Source organism: Thamnophis sirtalis, unplaced genomic scaffold (assembly GCF_051295495.1).
Source record: "Thamnophis sirtalis isolate CommonGarterSnake01/CBP01778 unplaced genomic scaffold, rThaSir2_p1.2 scaffold_8, whole genome shotgun sequence".
NCBI classification, from domain to species: Eukaryota; Metazoa; Chordata; class Lepidosauria; order Squamata; family Natricidae; genus Thamnophis; species Thamnophis sirtalis.
The window spans coordinates 20,387,180-20,407,560 of record NW_028261388.1 but is presented as its reverse complement, the minus strand read 5'-3'; the positions used below and the strand labels follow the sequence as shown (position 1 = coordinate 20,407,560).

Below are 20,381 nucleotides of genomic sequence, written 5' to 3'. Positions count from 1 at the left end.
AACAGCCTTATATTGTAATTTTAGAATTAATTCCACTCAACTGAGAAAGGTTATATTGTTTGTTACTATGCAAGATCCAGACATTAGAGCTTTCAAGTGTAAACACACAATCAATAAAATACAAATTATTTCATTTTACTTCTTTCATTGCATATAACAATGACTTAATATCCAATCTTTAAGAAAATCAACCAGAGGATAACAGGTGAATAACGAAGGTCCATAGTTAAAAACTGACACCTACCAGTCATAACCTACTGCAAATGAAGTTTCAATTGCTGGAGCAATTAGTTTAGCAGCTGTCATAATATACTTTTCTGCTGTAGCTTTCCTAAAAAAAATAATTCTAGTGAAAAGTGGCAAGGCCTATATATCCATAGTAGCTAACAGAAAACTGTATTGAAGGAATTACTAAATAAATATAAGATTTAACTATTTAAATGATAAATACTAAATAAAAACATCAGCTAAGATACTTTGAAAGGAAATTGATTTGTATCTTAAGATAAGCTTTTAGGCTACAATCCTCCATTAAAAGTACTGATTAGGACACTCATTCCATCCTCACTTCGAACCCTGATTCTTTGAGTGTGGAAAATAAAGTAAAATACCAGTAGGCTCGGGAAGTTTGAAGATTTTGCAAAAGTATAAATATTTAGATTCGCCTACCACTCATCCAACTCTAAAGAGCAAAGAGTTAAATAGAACTGAACTTGCTCCGGGATTGTCCTGAAGGAACTTTTTTCAACAGGCAACTGGACTTTGTTTTTCCTTGAAGACATTTCGCTTCTCCTCCAAGTTCTGAAGAAGCTTCTTGGATGAGAAGTGAAACATCTTTAACAAAAGACAAAGTCGTTGCCTTTTGAAAAATCTCCTTTGGGATGGACCTGGATGACTGAAAATCACCATAGACATTCTGTTCCAGGATTATGGAATATGACTAATATTACTAAATCATAGGAAGAAAGATGGAATAGAAAATCAGGAGGGGGGGAATGGAATCAAATACCTTGAAGAGGGAAAGATTTGACTGGCACCTTAACTAGGAAAATTCCACAGTGTAATCTATTATTAACATGTTACCTGTCCAGTTTTTAAACCTGCCTTCCCACATATTTTCTCAAACCTTTGATGAGATTGCAGAGGTGAAGAAATTTAGTAAATAAATGAAAATAAATTGACTTCTAACTTAGCATAACCAAAGTAGACAGACAGAAAAGCACACTGAATTCATTTACTTCTTCTGTTGCTTAAACATATCTACAAAATATGAAAGATAATGAAAGACCTTTGGAAATAATACAAGAGAGACTTACCTTTCATGTTCCATTTGTCGTAAGCTATCATTCTTAATAGCTTCTATCAACAGGTTTGTATGTGGATCATCCTAAGAACAAAGAGGAAAATTTAGTCATTGAGGTTACGTAAAAAACAGGAATGAATATATGGACACAGAAATGTATTCATGAAAACCGTAACATTTAACGTGTCATTCTCTTTAAACAGGGGTGGGATCCTACCAGTTTAACAACCAGTTCACCGAACACGTGTGCACAGTTCAGAGAATACTTACCTTCCGGATTGCTGCTTGGGAAGGAAAAGTGCCACTCTGCCCCACGTCTCTGCTGAGAAGACAAAGGTAGGTAAAACGCAGGGGCAGACAGGCGGGCCCAGATGATCATCAGGCGAATCGATAGAATCCCATCTCTGTCTGTAAACTATTTTTATTCAGTCAATAAAACCGAATTGCTTAGCAGATCTTTTTGCAAAATTTCAGCAGTCTAAGCAAAAGATTCATTTTTAAATAACCGAGTTACGTTTGTATAGCAGGTTAGATGCTTATTTCTGTGCCGAGTTGAGGATGTATTTCAGTTCCAAAAGTATCCATTTCTATTTACTTCTTGATCTAAAATCCCTTTATGCACAGAGGGACTTTGTTAAATAATTTTGTAGTTATTCTGTCATTTATAATCTATAGAATGATGTACACGTCCAAATGAGAACTATTTAAATACTGCTAGAATGCAACCATTTCATCTGTGTAATAAACTTTACTTCAAAACTGCATTTAAAATATTTGTTTGTTAGGAAAAAAAAGATCTAATGGGATGAAATTACTATTGTTACTATTGTTTGATATTGATCATAGTTTTTATGGCACTGTTACAGGGGTGGGATTCTACCGGTTCAAACCGGTAGCTCCGACGATCAGCTGGGAATAAACTGCTTCACTCCTGCCCGCCCATGCGCTTTATCTTCTCAGCTGAGCTGCAAGGAAGAGTGGATTGCTGAGCCTCAGCTGTTTTCCTTCCAAAGCTGTAAGTGTTCTCTGAACTGTGCATGCACGCCAAAGCATGCACAAAGCAAGACGGTTGTTAAATTGGTAGGATCCCACCCCTGCACTGTTATACTATACGGAACATTGTTCCATATAGAAACTGTCTATAAATGGCAGTCTATGAATTTGTGCATACTTACTCCTTGTGAAATATATTTGTCGTCATCGTCAATTTCCAATGGAACAGCAAGCAGTTTTTGGAAGGCTTTTTTCATTTGATCTCTGTCTCCAGTAGCAAAGTAGCACAAAATCAAGTTGAAGCCTGCTTTCAGGTTTGGTGATGTGCTCATAATGTGCTCAAAGGAACTAATGGCATCAGTATATTGGCCGGTTTTAATAAATGCAACGCCAATGTTCTGCATTATTTTAATCCTAATGAAATACACCATTGTTAGAATCTAATATTAAACTGTATCTTAAAATAGGTATCCTATGACAGTTGAACTCTGCTTAGAATACAGTCAGAAAGGCAATTTAACACTGTGTAGAAGAAAGTAATAACAATACCAAAACAAATTAAATATGAAAAATTGCCAACACCCCTCAGGGGGGGGTGTTCTGTTAAAATACAGCCTGTTGTGCCTTCAAATGACTTCTACTGTACTGCTGTAAAATGGCTTCTACTGTACAGCGCAGTAGAGTTGCCAGGTTAAGGGCTTCGCAGTATTCCACAAAGAGGCTCCCTCTGGTAAGGGGGAAAATGCAACATTGGAAATTATGTTTGGCCCAGACATTTTCCCCCTCTAAATAATTACCTGGACCACACGGGTTTATCAGCTAGTATACAATAAAACATTATAAAAGTATATCACTGTAAAAGCAATAACCACAAGTACAGAGGCATGTCCTACGAAAATATTTGAAAACAATATTTATTACAATTAAGAATGGATAAAAATCAACCATTGGCCATTAAAAACCATCAGAACTGTTTTTCTGCCTATCTAAAGCCAAGTAATAAAGTGTGATAATCTCATCTTCCTTAAAAGGAAAATACACAATAAGGACCCACTACTGAAAAGGCCTTTCTTTAAGTTACACAAAGTTGGAACTAATGACTGATACGTTATATGGAGGAAAGCAATTCTTGACAAAATTGGCCTATTCATTATAGCCTTCATCCAATTCCCACTTAAGCTGTCTCCTGATCAACTAGTTCTTTATTCAATACCTTACTGGATATCAGGTAATGTTATAGGACATTTGCTATCTTCTCTGAGTCAACTAAGTTGGATCACACAGTGATGGATTCCTAACCGGTTTACAACCAGTTCACTGAGAGGGCATTTTGCACATGTGCTGCTTGCTTCGCGCGTGCCCGTCACAAGTTGCTGCGCATGCGCAGTTGACTGAAAACTGTTCTGTGCATGCACAGAAACATGCCAACAACAGCAGAAGAGACTGGGGAACCGGTTCGGGGGCGTGGCAGGCCTGGGTCTCTGCCAGTTCCAGTGACCCAGGCCAACATACCACTACAGGTTTGGCCGAACAGGTAGAAACCTACCACTGATCACAAAGCATTATCAAACTATTAATGAGAGGTAGATGAAAGAGAATCAGATATCAGCCACCTACAACCCTTAAAAGGAAGACTTATCTGTAAAAGATACACAATTGTAAGGACACTAAATTGCTTTCCACCTTATTTCTATATGCTCTTTTGCTTGAAGATCCCACGTCATATAAAACAGGGCAGATAACCAAAATGCTTTCTTCTGTCATGTCTCCTTTGCTCTCAAGATAATATGAAGATAGCAGTGAAATAATCAAAATGCCATAAGTAGTCTCAGTAGATAGCATATTGACGAGACCAACAGGCCTCTGTAGACAGAAAATAACAAATGATCAAATCTTATTGGAATTCACCTCATCTCCTTGTGGACACTTGCAATCTGATCTAGAGCCATTCGATAGAACTTGATAGCCTTTGAATAGTTCCTTTGTTTCAAATAAATATTTGCCATGTTCACTTTCAGCATACCTATAAAACAATACAGAATAAGATGTAGCTCATGTCCCAGTAATTTTCCAGAATATCATTTAGGCTTTATGTGGATATAAAACATATATAGTTGATTTGGAGAAGAGGAAAATAAAAACAATGAGCTACTTTGGACAAAAAAGAAAGGGAATGTTTGGCACCTTTATTTTCCAGTTGCATAATTATATAGACAGCAGTCTTTTTTACTTACTTTGGGCTGCAAGTTTATTTATTTATTTGCAACCCACAATTTCTATGCCACTTGAGTCAAACTTGCTTTGTTTATTTGTATCCTACCTTTATTATTTTTTAAAAAACAACTCAAGGCAGTGAACATAGGTAATATTCCCACTTCCTCTTATTCTCCTCACAACAACCTTATGAGGTGAGTTGGGGAGAGAAAATGACTGCCCAAGATCATCCAGCTGGTTTTTATGGCTAAGGCAGGATTTGAACTCAGTCTCCTGGTTTCTAGCCTGGTGGCTTAACAAGTATCCCAAACTGGTTCTCATTTTACTTAAAAACATTTCAATAGTTAAATGCTGGCTTTATTGGGCCTGTCTAATTTACAGACCTGAAAAACTAGGCCTCAAGAAAAACCTCAATTCTTTTATCACTTGAGGATTATACTGGAACAAATATCAAAATTTAAATGGGGAATGGTATACAGATTTTTTCTGTAGCTTGTAAACTAGCGGGCAAAGTTGTCAGAACACATACTTTAAGAATACAATAATTAAATGCAGAGATTATCAGAGTTGTGATATCTGGACTGTAAAATATAGATGATCATAAGTTAACTGCAAAATTCAATTATTCCTGACTTAGAGGAACTTATTAAAACTCAAAAGTAGTATACTACTTAGTAGTAGTAGTAGTAGTAGTAGTAGTAGTACTAAGTACTACTAGGCAATCTCTTTTATTAAATAATTCACAAAAAATGTTACTTCAGATTTGAAAGTATATCTGACAAATAAAAATATCTCACAGGGCTTATAAAATGGCACCAATTTCTACATTTGCCCAATATCAATGAACAGACTATGATAAACATTATACACTGTTCAGAATCACCTAGGTATGTGCTGGGTGGCTATATAAGTTTATTACATAAATAAATAAATAGTTTCCATTTGGTATAATTTGGTATAACAACAAATCAGCATGGTTTAATTTGATAAAAGTAAAGTACCTCCATTGACAAACATTTTGTTTTTTACAATGACCTGATACGTATTTAGTGCTTCTGCATACATTTCATTAGCAGAGTATTGGCTAGCCAAATTGAAGAGTACCTAAAAGGAAAGAAATGAGAATATTTCCATTGTCTTCCACAAGCAACAGTTTTAAATTTCTTCATCATAAAATTGCAGCTGTCAGTAGTGTAGCAACTATCTAGGAAAAAAAGAGAACTGCTGCCATTTGGAAGAAAACAGAAAGCAGCTACACCAAGGAAGAGATCAGAATAGCTATCAGCAGAACATTATTGAAAAATTGGTGTAGTATATCCTATTCTTCAAGGAAAGGGTTGAGAGATGTGGTCTTTTACTTCTGAGCCAGGAGCCCTTTGAGCTCAGTGGTACATTTGGAATTGCACGAACCTGCTGTGAGAGCTTGTGCATGATGGGAATTGGCCATGAAGCCTTTCCCATTCACACAATGGCAACTCTGGAACCACAACTGATTAAAATGTAAAGGAAGTTTAGTGAAACTTGACACTGCTAGCTTCATGGTAACAAAGGAAAAGATTTCTCACTGCCTTTTTCCAGGATTTTTTTAAAAATATGGCAGCCTAGCCAAAATAATCACTTTAAAGCAGTCCCCCATGCCCTGTTTTGGCCTGGAAGACCTCATGCACCAACCTGGAAGCCAAAATGGGGCACAGGGGTGCTGCATGAGCCCCCAAAATGCAATGCAAGCGCTCTTGCACATTCCCCACACCCCCTGTGCATTTTCATGCACATCTCCCGTATGTGCCCCACCCTCTGCCCATGAGCGCATCCCCCACATGCCCCCTGTGCATGTGCAGCAGAGACCCAGAAACCAGTTGGCTGGTGGGAAGCATGCACGCAAGCGGGGCAGAGCTGGGGTGATGGCTAGCGTGCCTGCAGAGAGGGCTCTGCGTGTCACCTGTTCCCCATCATGGACCTACAACCTCTTCGCTATCTATTACACTCCCTCTCCAGTTATCTTTTTATTAATAAGCTGCTTCAAAGGAGGTGTGAGAGTGTTATCATTTCCTTCACCCAAATACTATCTTCCTGAGATGCACATCTATCAGATAAGCTTATGAAAGGACAAAGCTTTGTTAAGGAGATACTGACAGATATCATGTTCATACCCATTTAGATATGAAGCCCTATACATCCCTACTACAAGGCATAGAATATGGCAACCAGATGCTCTTAATATATAGAGTTAGGTTTGAAGATACAGACCAGAAGTCTTTTGTTCCTTTCCTCATATTTGGATATTATTTTGGGAATCACACAAATTTAATAAATAAATCCATGCTAAAAATATTACAATATTATTATTATAGAAAAAAATGAAAATTACTACTAAAATGTTCTGTGTTGCATTATAAAAAGAAATACAAATAAAATCGATTAGTATAGTCAATCTTTATAAAGCACTTTCCAGAATACATTTTGTATTTGTATTTAGTTTATTTGTATGCCGCCCTTCTCCAGGAGGGACTCAGGGCGGCGAACAACTCAGGTGCCAAATGTGGGGAAAATATGCTACATATAATTTATCTAAATTAAATTAACTAGTCAGAAATAATTAATTTAGTTCAAATTTATATGATGGTTCAACAGCTATAGGCTTTCATTATAGTTTAGAAAGACTGGTCTAAACTAAAGTTTAGCTGGCATAGCTTTAATTTTGTGGGGTTGTTTATTTAGTAATATTGCTGTTGTTACTTAACCAAGGTTATATTGTATAAGATGGGTGGGCATATAAATCTTTAAACAGAGACAAATAACATATGCCTACTATCAATATTGGCAAGTGCAAGCCTACAGTTCTAGGATATTTTTGAGCCATCTGATTTATGTTGTTTATGGTCTTTAAATTCAAACATTGTGACATTCAATTAAATATAATTACAATACATGCCCTTTAATATGTACATACAAATATTCATCTGAGAAGGTTCATTCAGGTATAATTAACCCCATTCTTAAGATTCTGAATGTGCATTGAGTGTTTTATGGTTTACTTACAGTATATGTAAGATCAAGGTTAATATTAGCAGGAGACATTGTCTGTTCACGTTGTCTTACTAAGGCTCTTTCTTTTCTTCCAGCATCTTTCGCCTTTTCTAGAGCCTTGAAGAAAATAGTTTATGTTTCACAGGTGCCTTATGCCCTCTCATAGACAATGCTGCATAAAACAATTTTCGTACTGTATATATTTACATAAACCTACTTCTATGCTTATAAAATCACTAGTAAGATGCAACATCAACAAATACACTCATGTCATAAGGATACTCAAGTAGGGAATGCATCCCTCACTAGCATATTTTAATGCTGTACTTTGGTGGAAAGTGAGTTTACAAATTCTATTTTTGAATACTAAAGGAAATCTAAAAAAACTACCGTATTTTTCGGATTATAAGACGCACCGGAGTATAAGATGCACCAAGATTTTGAAGAGGCAAATTAAAAAAAAGGTTTTGCACTCTGCAGACCTCCCCAAAACAACCCTTTTTGCAAAAACGAGCCCATTTTTTTTCCAAAAAAAAAAGGGAATGAATAGCCTTTAGGAGGCTTGTAGAGTGCTCCTGGGGGGATGAGGGTGGGGGCAAAACTAAGCAAAAAATGGCTCGCTTTTCACTCATTTCTGCCCTCCCCAGCCCCCAGGTGCTCTCTGAAAGCCTCCTAAAGTCTATGCACGGTCATTTTGATGAAGGGGCGGGGTTTTGGGAGGCAAAAAATGCTGTATTCAGTGTATAAGACGCACCCAGATTTTCAGCCTTTTTTTTGAGAGAGAAAAGGGTGCGTTTTATACTCTGAAAAATACAGTCCATATACCAAGAAAGGAATGAACAATTATTTAATTTGGAAGAAGGAAGCAGGAACTAGTTTCTATATGCTTCTTGGTAAGGGCAATTGTAGCAAATTCCTTTTCAACAAAAAATGGGCTCTCTCATAGCATAGTTTTACAGTGTCTTTGGGTTTTTTGAAAGATGGAACAATATATTATCTTACTGCTTGAAATCCTCAATGCTCTCATCAAATATTATCGATAGATGGAGGTTTTTTTAAATAAATATAGAAGAAGCTGAATTCCAGCCCAAACTTAATTTTAAAACCCTCAGACTTACAAAATTGCAAAATATACATACTCTAGATTATGCACTCTTTCAACATTTCTTAGAAACAAATATTTTTATCATTTTCCATAAAAGGTTTAAGCAAATACAATGGTGTCCAAAAGCAAAAATATGAGCAGGCCATTTTATATTAGTATATTTCCCATATGAATCAATTGGTTAATCAAGGGAGTTACACTAGGTTTTTTTTTTAACTTTATACATAATGGATGAATTCATATAGCCGCTATATTTAGATGTGATAAGATTTGTGCTGAATTTTTATCCAACTAAGATTTTTATAATGGCCCTCCATCTTTTATTACTATAAACAAACTGGCAATCTGAAAACTATAAAAGCAAGAATACAGTTTTGTATTTTAGGATGAAGTAATAATTTACATCTTACCAATTTTAAATCTCCACAGCTGTGAGCAATGCAGCTTTCTTCCACCAACTCATTCACTTTTTTTTCTAACAGTTTAATCTTTCCTTCTGGACTGAAATAAGGAAAGAACAGAATCATAAGGCATCAGAAAAACCAAGGCAAAAAAATCTACACTTTGGTACATATATTAGGTATCCTACATTATGTTCTGCTTGGGCTGCCCTTATTTCTATATATATTTATTCCATACAGATAATTCTATACTCATTTTTCTAATTACATTCTCGGGTTGGACTATTTCTGAAGAAAAAATGCAAAAATACATGGTCCCTCAAAAGATTTCCCAATAACTTTTTGTAGCAAAAACTGTTGAGGTCAAATGATTTTTAGCTAATGAAAGATTCCAATGGTACTGCATATGGTAGTCAATCTGATTTATGAAGAAATTATTTCCTGTCCACCTCCTAATTATGTTCCAACTACCCAGGGAAAATTTGAGAAGCATACACAATAGCATGAAGTGGAAACAATCTGACTTACAACGAGGACTGTTTAATCTGCAAACAAACACTAGATACAAAAAAGGCTGGGTAATTTATTTATTTGATTTATATTCTGCCTTTCTTTCAATAGCTCAACACAACTTCCATGGCAACCTATCTTCATCACATGAAGCTAGCCTGGGCTGAAAAGAAATGAGTTGCCCAAAATTATGCAGTTAATTTCCATAGTTAAAAGTAAACAACCTGCCCCCCAATTCCCACCCCGTCATCCAACCCCTTAACTAAACACAATTGAAACACTGAAATTAATAATGAATCACATCTATCCCAGTCATAGGGAAATATTTGAAGATGGCATTGTGGAACATCAAAATATTACCCCACAGTAATTAATCTATAATACCAGTAGAGAAAAATGAAGATCCAGCGTTTTCCAATCAAATTCTGTTTTATTTCATTTACAATGAATGATGTATATGCTATTGATTTCCCCTCAAAAAAGACATGAAAAAGTAACTGTAATACTATCTACATACCTATCTTCATTCTTTGTTTCTAGAGGAGGAGCTGGGCCTCTTGCCTGGCCAAGAGGATCAAATGCAGAACCTACAAATCAATAAATGTAACTGAGAACTCTAGCAATATTTCTCTGTTAAAGCCTCATTTTTAATAATTTTTAAAATGTATCTTTATTTGATATAAGTTCAGTGGCTCAGTGGCTAAGATGCTGAGCTTGTCGATCAGAAAGGCTGGCAGTTCGGTGGTTCAAATCCCTAGCTCTGCGTAACAGAGTGAGTTACTTGTCCCAGCTTCTGCCAACCTAGCAGTTCAAAAACATGTAAAAATGCAAGTAGAAAAATAGGAGCCACCTTTGGTGGGAAGGTAACAGCATTCCATGCGCCTTTGGCGTTTAGCCATGCCGGTCACATGACCAGGGACATATCTTCGGACAGCGCTGGCTCGTCGGCTTTGAAACTGAGATGACCACTGCCCCCTAGAGTCGGGAACGACTAGCACATATGTGCGAGGGGAACCTTTACCTTTACCTTAACCTCTCTTTCTACACAAATATGTACGTAAGGCACTCCCAAAATTAAAAATAAATACAATCCTAGAAGATAAAACTTTAAATTTAAATGATTTAACAGTTTAAAGTCTGAAAAATGAATTGTGTCTACAGTGTTTTCTAAATACCAGATATGTTGCACCAAGCACCACTCCTGAGGAAGGATGTTTCGTAATCTGGAAGCAATGCAGGAAAAAGCCTTCTTCTGACCTGGCATTGTCAGTGAACCTAACTTCAGCCCAGATAAGTGCATAACAGGATGAATGGCCCCCTTAGATAGTGAAATCCTAAGCAAGTTGTTTAAAGCTCTAAAGGATAATATGACCCTTTAAACCGTGCCGAGTACATGCAAGCAGTGCATGTCTTTAAGGACAAACAGCATGTAATCTATGTATCTTGCAGAGTTAACAGTCTATTGCTGGATTTTCTATAAGTTGCAGTTTCTAAACATTGTTCAAGGGCAATTTCAAATTTCCAGGAGTCAAAACAGGACACAACTAAGGTGTGGCTAACTGTTGCTAAATCTGACTGGCTTAAGAAGTCTGATGCAGCTGATATGCATAAATACATACATTCCTTATCATAGCTCCCCCCCCCCCGCCCCGAATCTAGAGTCAGCTGAGGATCGAGGAAACCACTCCCAAACTGCAAGTTTACTTTTTTAGATGAAATGCACTCCCATCATAAACTCCAGTACCCAAGTCCATTTTCTTATTGACCAAAAGGATCTCTACCTTGTTTGGCTTCAATTTCAGCTTATTCTCCATATAGCCAATAACTGAACTGACGCGACACTCAAATATATTAATTGCTTCCATAGAGTTGAATAACAGGGAGCAGCAGAGTTGGATGCTACCAGCATAATCATCTCACCCCATTCCAAATCTTTGAATTATTTCTCCCACCAGTTTTAGGCAGATATTAATACTCTGTGGGAAGCTATACATCAGGGGTACCAATCTTGATTTCATTGAGAGCCGCATCAGGATTGTGTTTGACCTCAGCGGGCCAGAGTGGGCATGGCCGGGGTGGGCGTGGCCAGTTTGACATTATTCGTGTCAGGGGGTGCCTGTAGGGACCCAAGCGCTCTGCAAGCAAAAACATCCTCCTGAGCTCCATTTTCAACTGCCATGGCCTCCTGCAATGCTCTGTCCATGAAAACGGAGCTCAGGGGGGGGGGGGCGCATTTTACTGGTAGAGTGTTGCAGTAGGCCATGGCATCCCGTTTTTACTGGCAGAAGCACTGCAGGCCACTCCTTCGCTATTTCCAGGGTGGCCCCGTGGGCCAGATCTAAGTACCCCATGGGCCAGATCCATCCCCCGGGCCTTGAATTTGACACCTCTGCTATACATCTATAGCCAAAGTGTCATTTAGTCATTCTTTAGCATCACAGGAAGGACTAGAACTGTTTTTAAATCATATCCTCAACGGACAACCTTGTCAGGTGCTCTGGAAGGACACCATAGTTGATAACATATTAATGTATGTGTATATACATACATACATACATACACACACACACACACACACACACACACACACACACAGGTATTTAGGTTGTCTTGGCAACATTTCGGCGAGGTCTCACTCGCCATATTCAGGCTGGTGTTTTCGGCTTAAAGCGTGGTCAGAGCTGCCGTCTTTCTATAAATCTTGGTGGGGGTGTGTGAAGTGCTGGTATTGTTTCAGTAAGTGGATTGATTGGTTGTGTGGTTGTATCATGATTGGTAGATTGGGGCTGATTGGGGCTGGCTCTGTGTCCGTTGTTGTTTTGTGTTGTAACTTCCTGGATGGTGGGTGGGGCTTGTTGACTAGGGCTGGTTTCCAGATGTCTGGTAGGCGGGAGGTATCGTCACAGCCCTAGTCAACAAACGAGCCCCACCCATCACCCAGGCCGTTACAACACAAAACAACAACGGACACACAGCCAGCACCAATCAGCACCAATCTACCAATCATGATACAACCACACAACCAATCATTCCACTTACTGAAACAACGCCAGCACTCCACACACCCCAACCAACATTTATAGAAAGACGGCAGCTTTGAACACGCTTTAAGCCGAAAACACCAACCTGAAGATGGTGAGTGAGACCTCACTGAAACGTTGCCAAGACAATCTCAATCTTACATGGGAAAAGACCCGAATACAAGACCAGCATACCTACACCCGTGAAAATCTACGAAAACATATACATACATATATGTATAAATATATATACCTCTTGAAGCTGCTTTGGTGTAACCTGCTGCCTGCACTGCTGTCATAGGTCGAGTAACACCGTCCTTAAAGAATAAATGATGAAAATCATGAAGAAAGCTGGTTCTTACATCATTACTATATAATTCTCATATTAAGTGTCAGAATAAGACAAATACATGAAACTGAACTGTATTAATACTTTAACACGGTAATTTCAATTTGAGAATTTCAATAATAACTTGTAGTATGTAGGATTTTTTAAGTTAGTTGTTATACAAGTAATTATCAACTTACAACCATTTGCTTAGTGTCCGTTTGAAGTTACAGCAGCCCTGAAAAAAGTGACTTATGGCCGTTTTCACATTTACAACCATTGGTCAGATTGTCAAAATTCAGATGATTGGCAATTGGTATGTATTTATAACATTTGCAGTCCCCCGAGGACATGTGATCACCCATTGTGACCTTCTGCCCAGCAAAATTAATGAAGAAGCCAGATTCACTTAACCACCATGTTACTAACAACTGCAGTGATTCACTTAACAACTGTGGCAAGAAAGTCATAAAATGGGGCAAAAGTCACTTAACTGTCTTGCAAAATAAATTTGGGGCTTAATCGTCGTCATAAGTCAAGGACTCACTCTCCCTCCCTCCCTCCCTCCCTCCCTCTAGCTATTTATCTAGCTAGCTATCCACACACATACCACATACATATATATAAATATAATTTATTGTTCAATATTGTGCAATGAAATCATTAGATTGATTCAAAGGGGCTATTTGCATACATTTCATTTATCCCATTATTGTGAATTTACAGAAGTATTACAAATTTTACTACTGTAGGTTCATAACCCATATTTTAAGGAAAATTTTATTTTTCAAATTTGGTGCTATAAATGGAAATATACCTTTTAGGTAAGAAATTTTTATTAAATGCTAAAATTGAGTACCTAATGATATATTCTCATTTTCACTTATGCTTCATTCCTTACATTTAAAACCAGCTGTTTCCCATCATGACACAGATAGTCTTAGATTTACTAACTGCTGTCTATAAATTAATTTTAGCAAAAATTATAACAGTATTACCTGTAAAGCTGCTGTCATTGGTCTGCCCATTGATGAAGACAATGTTGTCTTTGACTATCATGATGCAAGAAAATATTTTGATCAATCATCACTCCAAGCTCTATTTCTAGGGGAATAAGCAGGTCTGGAGCACAAAAATCACTATTCTAGCAGCGCAGAAAGTGACACTGCTCAAATACCAATGCAAGAGCCATTTTTTTAATTATGTCTATGATATGGAATTCTCATACAATCTTCAGATTTATAAAGTATGGCGTTAGGAGACATCTCCTAATTGTTATTTGTTTTTAAATATTTTTAAATATTTATATAAATTAAAACTGGTGCCAGAGAGAAGAATAGCATCAGGCTTTATATAAGAGTTGCTACTTCTGCTCTATTCATTTCCAATATCCATAAGTCACTGCCATAGAAAACTGCTTAAACTACTTTCTTTCATTTCTTGCAACAAATTCAGCAGTTTTATTCTTGGTCTTTTGTCTTTCTCAGTTGTGGTTCCATTTTCCAGCTCTCTTCATTCATAGGATACAACTTTCCCTAACTTGGGGAACATAAACTTACAGGGTTACAACTCCCAGAATTCTCAGGCATGATGGTCATAACTACTACAGGTTGAGGATTCTGGGATCTACTTCCAAGAAATCCGGAGAATAAAGATTGGAAGGGTGACTTATATTCTGATTATTCCTGATTTCAACAACCTAACAATAAGTTGCATTTTCCTCTTTCCACTGCCAATACTTGATGTGACATAATGCATTCTAAAATGGGATGTGTTGTTTCAAATTATTGAAATAACTATCCCTAAGTAATAGTTTTTGGCTTTCTATCTAGCGTTCAAGAGACATCACCCCTCAACTCTGGAGTTTTTCTTTTCCCTTTCAGATTTTTAGTCCTTCTTGTGAGCATTTAAAATATGGGAGCTACATAACTTGACAGGTTGACTGGGATCAGGAACTTTGCACTTAGTATGTCTTGTTGGTGAAAAAGCAGAAGCAGAGAAAGAAGAGCAGGAGAAAAATATGCAGAGAATAACAACTTACCACATACCCTGTAGCTAAAGTCCGTGCACTTGATGTACCTGGAACTTTGGCCGTAAGCTTGTAAAAAGGAATTAAGTGTTAATTAAGCATTAAGAATTATTTTACAAGAACTAGAACGCAGTAGTTTAAATAGAATTACTATGTGTAATTACAGTGAAACTATCTAATTATCTCTATAAAATGTCATCAACCCTGTCAAATACTGTTTTAGCATCATCTTTGAAAAGCATAGAATAAACACAGAAGTTGAAAAACCTCCCATAAGCAATCCACTGCTATTCCCTTGCCAAGGAAAATGCATGAAAACATCGAAGAAGTTACCAGGACTTGAGCTTGATTCAAAGAAATCTTGAGTTTTGCTGTTTTGAACTTTTGGCACAAATCTTTGAAGAGAATTTGTTATCTCCGAAGAGATATCGATAAAATCTCTGTGTTCATTATTGAACAGGTAGGCAAAGGAGAATCAACTGTAAGTACAAAGGTCCTGAAGACTTAGCTACCGTGTTTCCCCAAAAACAAGACAGGGTCTTATTTTCTTTTGACCCCCGAAATAAGCACTTGGCCTTATTTTCAGGGAGGTCTTATTATTTTTGAGGTGCAGGAGATGGCAAGCATGGTCACCTCATGGCTGCTGCTGTGTTGGAATATTTTCAGGAAGGGCTTATTTTCAGGGGAGGGCTTATTTTAGCACATGCGCTCAAATGCATGATTGGGCTTATTATCTGGGGAGGTCTTATTTTTGGAGAAACAGGGTATTTTTCTGGCCTGGGGGATCAAGAGGTAAAGTGAGCCCCATAATGTGTGCGTTGAGTGCTTTCTCAGTTGCCATATGTGTTGTTGTTGTTGTTGTTGTTGTTTTACTCTGGGTCTTTATTGTTATTTAGTCTTTCAATTTTTTGTATTTTGTGTTCTGTTAGCCATCAGAAGGAAGATGGGTTGTCATATAAATCTATTAAAATGAATATATAAATATTTGATCAATGATCAGCATTAAGGAGCAGATGTATGTCCTTTGTAGGTATGCAATTATTCTGGAGATCCGATCTCCAAAATCTCCAACTGTGATCAGCTAGTAATATTTTTTTAAAAAAATTAAAAATTCTGTTCCAGATCCAGATATGAGATCTGTTGTTAATTAATATTATTATTGCCTGGCTATATGAAATGGACTAGTGGCCCTTTATTTCTCATTGTCAAAGTAAATGTACATGCTCTTGTATGATTTCATCCACTGACTTCATTTAATTGGCTAATTATCGCATGCATTTTGTAATTCATGAAAATGTGTTGTCTTTACACCTAGAGTCTGGAATACCAGAATGATTATCAGAACATGATACTATTGTTAAGTTACAGTATTGACATACATGTTATCTATTTTTGTGCAGGTATGTGTTCATATACATCAGAGGTCTTCAAACCTGGCAACTTTAAGACTTGTGGAATTCAACTCCAAGAATTCTGAGAGTTGAAGTCCACAAGTCTTAAAGTTGCCAAGTTTCGGGACCCCTGATATACATGTTTTAGAAAAGTAAAAAATCCTGGCAGAGGAACTTTTTAAAAAGTAGAAGCAAACAGCTATAGAAAGAACATTATATATATTATTCCATTAAGAGAAAAGTAAGGAAGGACTACTGTTTACCTTAAACAAGTACTGTAAACAAAGATGTGGAACTAGGTTAAAAATATTATAAAAGAACTGTGGCTCTCAAGAAGTTTTGTAAATGCTTACACAGATGCTTTGTAATTTTTAACTTACCGGAGGCCTTCTACCATGGCTAGTTTTCACAGCCTGTTGAAAAGCTGGATCATTCTCTAAATCCTAGAAAAACAAACAAAACTATGAATGTCGACTTTATTGTACAGGGCGGGGCATAACCTTTTCCTAGGGGGTCACAGCAACACTTGTAATAACAACACAAATAATTCATACACCATTCGAAAGCCCATCAAAAACTGAGTTGACACAAAAACTGAATTGACACGATTTAATAGTCAGTATGACCACAATTAGCCCTTCGAACAGCATTCAAACGAGGTGGATAAGAACACAACAAATCTTCAAACAGTTCCGTTCGATTTTCCAGATTTTCCAGAGGGCGGGGCATAACCTTTTCCTAGGGGGTCACAGCAAGATCGACAGCAGTTTACAACTTCCGCGACACCTCATTTTAAAGCCCATAAAAAACTGAATTGAATGAGCTATTAAATGTTAAATTTGTTTTGGTTGAAACTTTGAGAATGAATTTGGAAACTGTGTTGAAAAATCTGGAAAATCGAACGGAACTGTTTGAAGATTTGTTGTGTTCTTATCCACCTTGTTTGAATGCTGTTCGAAGGGCTAATGGTGGTCATACTGACTATTAAATCGTGTCAATAAACTCAGTTTTTGATGGGCTTTCGAATGGTGTATGAATTATTTGTGTTGTTATTACAAGTGTTGCTGTGACCCCCTAGGAAAAGGTTATGCCCCGCCCTGTAAATAGTCAAATAGTCAGCCTTTTTCTTTAAAAATTGTATTTATTAGTATATAAATATATTTATCTTGTATTTATATATTTATATTAAAATGCATTATGTGGACTGAATTTATTCTACATATTTATGCTTCTATACAAATGACAGATACATGTCAGCTACCATTCCTTCTTCTTCTTTACTTCCTCTTTACTACTTGCAGATACATGTCAGCTACCATTCCTTCTTCTTCTTTATTTCCTCTTTACTACTTCGAGTGTTGAGGGAGACTATTATAATAGACTACTATTATATTACTACTACTACTCCTTAGCAGCATAATAAAACTCATTGATAATATCCTCTGGTATTTAATAAAATTTAATATATATATATTTTATCAAATTTACTATATATTTGCATTTGTGCAAACCTGATTTACTTACATTTGTTTCCTTTTCTTTCCTTTTATCTTATCTCTTACTTTTAGTTTATTCTTTTATTCTTTTTCTGGGCTTTGATAATAATACAACACAAAAGAATCAAACAACTGGTAAATATGTGGTATATTTTACCTCTGTATCAAAAGTAGGGTTATAATCATTATAACCAGAATAAAGATCATCTTCATCTGCTTCGGGTGCCAAGTGGACATTTTTCATCATTTTAATCTGTAAAACGTTAAAAGTATCAAAATACTGGCTTTCAATTTTTAGCATATCTATCAGACCCTGCAATGTTTCTATAAAATCTGCTTGCAATTATAATAATTGACTTCATCATAAACTTATACATTTTAAAAAACAAACAAGGTTATGCCCGAAAATGACAACATCAGGAAAGGTCCAGTCTAAAATTCTAAGATCACAACTGAAGGCTGTAAACCAAGTGCTGCTCTCTTTCTCAATACTCCGTCATGCTTTCTCTCTTGAGACAAATTGTCAACAAGGACAGTTTTGCTGGCAGTGCATGTGAAAGAAAAAAATAAGAGAAGCCGCCAAGACACTGAGAGCCCAGTTTTCATTATGATGCAGCAGCAAAACAGCAAATGGTAAGGGAATGCAGCTTTGTGTCTATTCACTAAGAAGTCCCCCTGACATAATGTGACTTTCTCTTAAGAAAACACGTTTTATCTTTCTGATCAATCTTGTCTGATTGTGGAAGACTGCCTAGATAAGTCCATGCAGTATTCTAAGCAAGTTTTTTTCTCTCTCCCAGAAATGGTTTGCCATTGTCTCCTTCCTAGGGCTAAGATGACTACAAGGTCACCTTGCTGGCTTTATGGCTAAAGCAGACTAGAACTCACAATCTCCCAGTTTCTATCCTGATCCTTTAACCATTATACCAAACTGATTCTCAAGAAAACAAGTACAGTATAAGTTAAGTAATCTTAACACTACAATTCAGAAGCTAGTCTACTGAATTTAAAAGAACTTATTCCAAAATTGGTGTCACAGGACTGAAGTTCAGTCTGTGTATGTGATCCCAAACACACTTCTAAGGCAGTCATTCTGGAAAGTATAATACATTCTATTAATATTTTCACATGCTTCTCAGGAGCGGTTGGTTATATCACTGCCCTGTTAGTAACATCGGAAACTCATTTCAGAAATAATAAAAAATAGGATCCTAGCTCATTACAATCTCACATTAACACCAGCACTAAAATGGGCACCAGGGTGCTGGGATACTAACCCCAAATACAAAGCTGATTTTGCTGGCAGGGGTTTAGAGCCAAATTGTGTGGGTAAATATATTCCTCCAGTCATGCAATCCTAAAGTTTAAAGGTCCAGGCTAGCCCTCTAAATTAGGATCAGATATAGACAGTCACTGGCACAGAATCATACTGCATAGTTTCTGAACAACTATGGCAATCAGATCATCTTCAAAGGGATTTCCATGCAAAACATGTGGCAACAACCCCCTTGAGAAATAACCAGAGCAAGTCTGGAGAACAATTCTGCAAACTCCACATAAGGCTATAGCCAGTTTCTTTAAAGATACTTCTGGCCACTATCCAATTCCCATGTTGCAGTACCTCATCCTAGGTAAGATTCTTTAATCAACCATTGGATGAAAATGGGTTTTAGGAAGGAAAAGTCTTCACTGTAATTCCTTGGTGTTGATTGTTGTGAACTGTCCAGAGTCATTGGAAGTTGGACAGCATGCAAGTTTAATAAACAAACAAACAAACAAATAGAAAGTCCTTCCCTGACTTGAGCAGGGGATTAGACTAGATGACCTCCAAGGTTCTTTCCAGCTCTATTCTGATTGATTGACTGAAGGCACAAGCCTAGCCGCCTCCCGCGATTCTCCAATCATTTACTTCTGTCAAGCAACAGGCGGAGAGTTTTGATTTAACGCTCACCTGGCTGAGCCGTTCCAAGGTCGAGCGCTCCAGCAGTGATGGAAACGATCAGAATCTGTAAAAAGGCAGGGGGGAAAAAAGGAAGGATGTTAATCGGCTCAAATCCTTTCTTAAAACAACCCTTAACAGCCACCGCCAGCATACTTGGAATTTTTCCGTGTCCCGCTATCTCCCAGATAACCTAAGCCTCCCTCCCATTAACGCGGCTTTTTTCCTTTGGCTCTTCCCAAACAAAGCGGCTTCGCAGGAGAAAAGCGACCCTCGTTGTTTTGAAATATAGGGCCTGGACTCTCAAGCCCACAATGCATCACTTCAGGTTGCTAAGGAACAAGAACGCTCTTTTAAGGAGGAAGAAAATATCCGAACATGCGCAGTAACCCACAACGAAGCTCCCGCTAGCTAATTATTGCAGCGGTGAGTCATAGCTAGAAATCTGGCAGCAGAGGTTAAAAAACAGAAAGTAAGGAGCATTGCAAAGAATAGCTAGTAAATACTGATTTACAGTATTTCTCTCCAATTTTTCGTGCTTCAGATTCTACCAGGCTCCGGCCAATATATCATGTTGGCTGGGAATACTATTATACTTCTATATATTTCGTAGTACAACTATATT

The 20,381-nt window shown here is 37.2% G+C and overlaps 1 protein-coding gene across 1 annotated transcript in view; it reads right to left on the bottom strand.

Moving 5' to 3' along the window:
* IFT88 (intraflagellar transport 88) overlaps positions 1-20,059 on the bottom strand; it is a 50,755-nt gene extending 30,696 nt beyond the window's left edge. Inside the window, exons 1-15 of the mRNA XM_014069612.2 lie at positions 19,913-20,059; positions 19,769-19,823; positions 17,975-18,070; positions 16,702-16,764; positions 14,943-14,999; positions 13,900-13,953; positions 12,827-12,890; positions 10,071-10,140; positions 9,053-9,143; positions 7,550-7,654; positions 5,512-5,614; positions 4,205-4,319; positions 2,479-2,710; positions 1,317-1,387; positions 245-331 (exon numbers count right to left, since the gene is read on the bottom strand). Coding sequence (XP_013925087.1) covers positions 245-331; positions 1,317-1,387; positions 2,479-2,710; positions 4,205-4,319; positions 5,512-5,614; positions 7,550-7,654; positions 9,053-9,143; positions 10,071-10,140; positions 12,827-12,890; positions 13,900-13,953; positions 14,943-14,999; positions 16,702-16,764; positions 17,975-18,064 — 1,202 coding nt within the window. The 5' untranslated portion in view covers positions 18,065-18,070; positions 19,769-19,823; positions 19,913-20,059. The remainder of the gene's footprint in view (positions 1-244; positions 332-1,316; positions 1,388-2,478; positions 2,711-4,204; positions 4,320-5,511; positions 5,615-7,549; positions 7,655-9,052; positions 9,144-10,070; positions 10,141-12,826; positions 12,891-13,899; positions 13,954-14,942; positions 15,000-16,701; positions 16,765-17,974; positions 18,071-19,768; positions 19,824-19,912) is intronic.
* Positions 20,060-20,381: the final 322 nt, after the last annotated feature.